This window comes from Ostrea edulis, chromosome 1 (assembly GCF_947568905.1).
Source record: "Ostrea edulis chromosome 1, xbOstEdul1.1, whole genome shotgun sequence".
Lineage (NCBI taxonomy): Eukaryota > Metazoa > Mollusca > Bivalvia > Ostreida > Ostreidae > Ostrea > Ostrea edulis.
The window spans coordinates 108,658,563-108,663,562 of NC_079164.1; the positions used below are offsets into that span (position 1 = coordinate 108,658,563).

General features: G+C 37.7%; 1 protein-coding gene across 1 annotated transcript in view; it reads right to left on the reverse strand.

The window, feature by feature from the left end:
* LOC125666001 (sodium-dependent neutral amino acid transporter B(0)AT3-like) overlaps positions 1 to 5,000 on the reverse strand; it is a 26,772-nt gene that overhangs the window by 20,089 nt on the left and 1,683 nt on the right. Inside the window, exons 2-3 of the mRNA XM_048899063.2 lie at positions 1,727 to 1,843; positions 1 to 204 (exon numbers count right to left, since the gene is read on the reverse strand). The exon at positions 1 to 204 is cut by the window's left edge and continues 101 nt beyond it. Coding sequence (XP_048755020.2) covers positions 1 to 204; positions 1,727 to 1,843 — 321 coding nt within the window. The remainder of the gene's footprint in view (positions 205 to 1,726; positions 1,844 to 5,000) is intronic.

The following is a 5,000-nucleotide window of genomic DNA, read 5'->3' on the forward strand; positions in this document are numbered from 1 at the left end:
ACCAAGCCATGATTGTGTTATAGTAAAGAGCTACATTGAAGGAGACTCCAGCCGAGGCCAAACCAAGGCCCTGAAGATAAGGGGAGACTTGGTTCCAAGAACCGACTGATCCTTTGCGCAGGCGCTGTCCAATAGCAAGTTCTAAATAAAACAGTGGGACCCCTTCTATTGCTAGCATCACCGCATATGGGATTAGAAATGCACCTACAAATAAAGACAACGATGATAAAATTAGAACTCCAATTACATGAAATATAGCGGAACAATATGAAACAGACTTAGAATCCCCCGGCATATATGGTCTACAATTATTGATGTCTCTTTTAAGATATACATGTACTATAAAGCATATTATTCTATTTTATAAATTGAAAACGTTTTGTGATTTAGTATGAATTGTCCACTACAAAATTACTCAGCATAGGAGACTCGGACTATCATTTATGACTGACTTGGCGTTCACGAACCAATCCTCAAAATTAGCAACCTATCAAGACACTTGTTGTACGGTCTATCATACATAGCTGCATAATAAATGTTCTCACAGATTGTGTGTGACATTCTGAGTTCCTCTAGGAATTGTTGGCCAGTTTAGAAAAGACAAGGTTGCTTTCCTAGGAGATGCTTTGCTCAGACGTAATTGCTCGTTGACTCCAATCGCGTTAGCGTATACCGGCGTGAAGTGCTGCCGTTCATACTCTCATGTGTTTCCATAAATGAAATATAGCTTTTTATTTACATTCTACTTTCATTTCTGTCGGAATTCCCAGCCGTTAAAATAGACGCACCATGTTTATCTAGAGTTCATTACTACAATATGTTCATGTTCATGAAGAAAAAGATCATTCTTACAAAATTTTCAAAATATCCTAACTTGTGAGGGAGCTATTTTGCTACAGTCGATACCAATTCCATAATTTGTTTAAGTAAGATTAATTTTTGACATCGGAGCAGACATTTTTCACGGTTCTGGTTGTTCCATGCAAATCGATATGCAAAATAAATCTTATCGCCGATCACATGTGTCAACAGGAATTTAACAATATTATATATGTAAAGGGTTATTGAATATTACTAGATTTTGTGTGTGCACAAGATGTCGACCACCAACTATTCTATCTAAATATATATTGCAAGTGATAAATTCCCACTTACATAGGCAATACAAAATTAATCTCCATTTATTCCATCGATCACTTTCTTACTGTCTACAAGCCATTCAGTTGGCGTCATTATTCGCTCTGCGATAATCAGGGAAACGTAAAGAATCTACCATTTACGAAGAATCAAGTATATTTTGCATGATTATTTTGCCTGATTTTGCCTTTTTTAAAAACCAAACAAAACAAAAATGTTTTTCTTCCTGCATGCTCTTAATGCTCTCAGTTTGTTCAGTTATTATAAAATCCATTAATTAAAAAGTAAGTCGTTCATCGGTAGCCAAAAACTCCCAAACCTAGAAAGAGAACATGACTTGCGAAACCGGAACTTTTCCCTCGAACAATAGATACCAGAGTGTAATATAATTAATGGATCCAACACGGGAGCTAGCTTTCTAACTATATTATGTAAGCATTATTCTTGTATTCAATGTCCTTCCCCCCATCTTCCGCTCCAAACCCACAACACTAGGACAGATCTTAAGCCCTCGAAAATATTATTCAGCTGTTGATAGAGACAATTTCTAGGGCGATGTTTTCCTTATTATTTACTTTTATTATTTTACCTCCTCCATTTTTCTGAGTCAAATACGGGAACCTCCAAACATTACCCAGCCCCACGGCATACCCAATCAATGACAGAAGGAATTCAGCCCTGCTGTCCCAGGACTCCCGCTCCTCGCCTGAAAGAAGAAAAAAAATCATAACTCAAACCATATAAAATATCAGGAAGAGAAAGGTGACAAAAATTATAAACGGAAATCAAAGAATTGTTAATGGTTGCACACTTTATTGTCAACGACAACAGACCAGGGTTTCAAAAGTCTAGTTTAAAATCAGCATATCGCAAATTCTAAGATCTTTATAATGTTCTATATTGCAAATGCAAGCTATCTCTTGGTCGAATGCTGTCTGGCGTGTTTCATATCTATTGTTAGACCGACCTTTACATACTGATTTTCACTACGGATTACTCCGTTTACCTAATCGAGATATAGAGCTCGCGGCTGGTATGACCGGTCAGCAGGGGATGCTTAATCCTCTTAGGCACCTGATCCCACCATTGGTATATCCAGGAGTCCGTGTTCGACAAACTCTTAATTTTGTATTCTTTATATGATTTATGAGATTGATCAATGCTACTAAGTCCACAACAATGACAGTATCATTGTACAGAGTTTTGAAAACCTTCGTTTAATTCAAAATGTATGGTAAAGTCTAGAATCAAACTTATTACATGAGAGGTTTTCATATACAGAAAGAAAAAAAAATCTAGTTCAGCAGAAACTGATACACATTGGTAAATTAAATGGGTTTACTGAAGTTGCATCGCCCTGATATGGCGCAGAGAGAGAGAGAGAGAGAGAGAGAGAGAGAGAGAGAGAGAGAGAGAGAGAGAGAGAGAGGGAGAGAGAGAGATTTATCCTTCAGCTCATTAAGTATACGAGTTCTGCTAACTAAGATGTTGAAATGGCATTAGCAATATCCTGTTCTTGTCCGATAAATGAGCGCTCTTGTTGAACTTCCAGTACACATTCTGTGCAGTCTCTATTTCAATTTAAATGAGCGCTCTTGTTGAACTTCCAGTACACATTCTATGCAGTCTCTATTTCAATTGCCACAGTCTGCCCCCTTTCTAAAAGCCAGAGACTGCAAACTTTAACCAAGTCTGCCAAATTCAAGTCTGCCAAATTCCTTACGTGACATATTAGACATGGACCGATCACGGTCACCGCAAATCGATGTAGGCATTCTATAGCTCTGAGATAGCTCACTGGCAGTATGAGACCCCTGTAGGGCAGTATGAGACCCCTGTAGGGCAGTATGAGGCCCCTGTAGGGTGTCTGTTACATCATCAGGTGTCGCCGGTTCTTATTCACTGCAGATTATACCGAACATTCAGTCAGCTCTTCACCTATCTTTTGTGAACATCTAGAGCACTTTCACGTTACCAGTAGTTTTATTGCTACAACACCTTGAATTTTATTTCGCCGGTTGAATCTGAAGCTTACGACATCCCAATTGCTGTAAATAATCCATCTTTTCGTCTACAGTAAAACACGGTCACAACGAAGTGATTTCCATCCCATGTACATGTATTGTGAACTTATTGGATATAACGTATTACGTTTATAACGAATCAATGTGTTCGTCGCAGCACTTCGCTATAAGCGTGTTTTACTGTTGTCTATTAAACTTTTCTGCATACGTTTTCGAGATTCTCGAAGTCTTTCGACTTATTTAATAATTGCTATACAGATTAGGATTCTGCACAATAAGAGATTGTTCTGATTTGCTCTTTGAATAATGTGCTGGTGCTACATATTACATATATATAATTTCAGGACATCACTACCTTGCTATTGAATAGATATTTTTGAAGATTTTTTTATCTTACTGTGTGATCGTCATTGCATTACAGAGTTTCCCCGATTTTTTCCAATTAAACATCTTTATTCTATTGGTAGAGGCTAAGTTAGGCGCGGATACATTGGGAGACCGAGGGTGCGCCACTCCCCTTTCACTTAAACTTGGTTAGAAAATGAATATATTTGTCTATGTTTATGCACTTAGTTGTAAATTACTGTTAGATTCTAGAATAGGTTGTCCTTCTGGAAAAAAAATACATCAGGTCAAATAATCACCATTCATGACGATAAATTAAAGACTAGACTTTTTGACATCATAGACAGTTGCTTCTTCAAGAAAAACGGAAAACGGAAATATTCATATCTAGTGATCAGTCATCCAAATAATTACCTTGTTAAACACCACTTTGATTCCACGCACAAATACTCTAAAGTTGAAATTAAAAATATGCTGGAGTTCCTCATTGACAAAACAATTGTAGTCTTTGGTAATCAGGTCGTCCAACAGCGTGTTGGAATAGTCATGGGCACGAATTGTATTCCTTTGTTAGCTGACCTTTTTATATTCTTATGAAACAGAATTTATTCTAAAAGTTCTACGTGAAAAGAAAAAATATTTTACTGTGGCCTTCAATTCGACATTTAGATATGTCGTCGACGTTTTATCCATTAGCAATAATAATTTTCATTCATATGTCGATTCGTTTTATCCCTGTGAACTTGAAATTAAAGACACAGCAAAGTCGTGCACTTCTGCTTCAAACTTAGATATTTTATTGACAATAGATATTAACGGCAAACTAACAACTCAACTTTATGATAAACGGGATGATTCCAGCTTCTTCGTCGTCAACTTCCCATATTTATGTACATGTAGCAATATTCCATTATCACATGCATATGGTGTTTATATCTCCTAACAGAGCTTGTTCTGCGTATGGTCAGTTTTAAAATCGAGGCAGGCTACTGACAAACAAGTTGATGGTGCAAGGGTTTCAACAGTTGCGTTTAAAGTCAGCATTTCGTAAATTCTATGGTCGTTATAACGATCCAGTTTGCCAATACAACCTATCATTGGGTTGAATGCTTTCTGACTTGTTTCATACGATTGTTAGGCCGTTGTTGGCATACTGATTTTGACTACGGATAACTCCAGTTGCCTGGTCGGGATATAGGGCTCACGGCGTGTGTGGCCGGTTGACAGGGGATGCTTACTCTTCCTGGGCACCTGGTCCCACCGCTGGTGTGTCCAGGGTCCGTATTTGCCCAACTCTCTATTTTGTATTACTTATAGGAGTTATGAGATTGATCACTGTTCGTTATCTTCACCTTCTATGTATATATAGCTGCGCTTGCCCCGAACAGTAGCACAAAATCACCTATGGACACAGGCGTCAAATTCGGTAACAAGTTCTTGATAAATTTCTATCAAAACTATGAAAAGCAACACATTTAGGGTCGAGATCAAAAG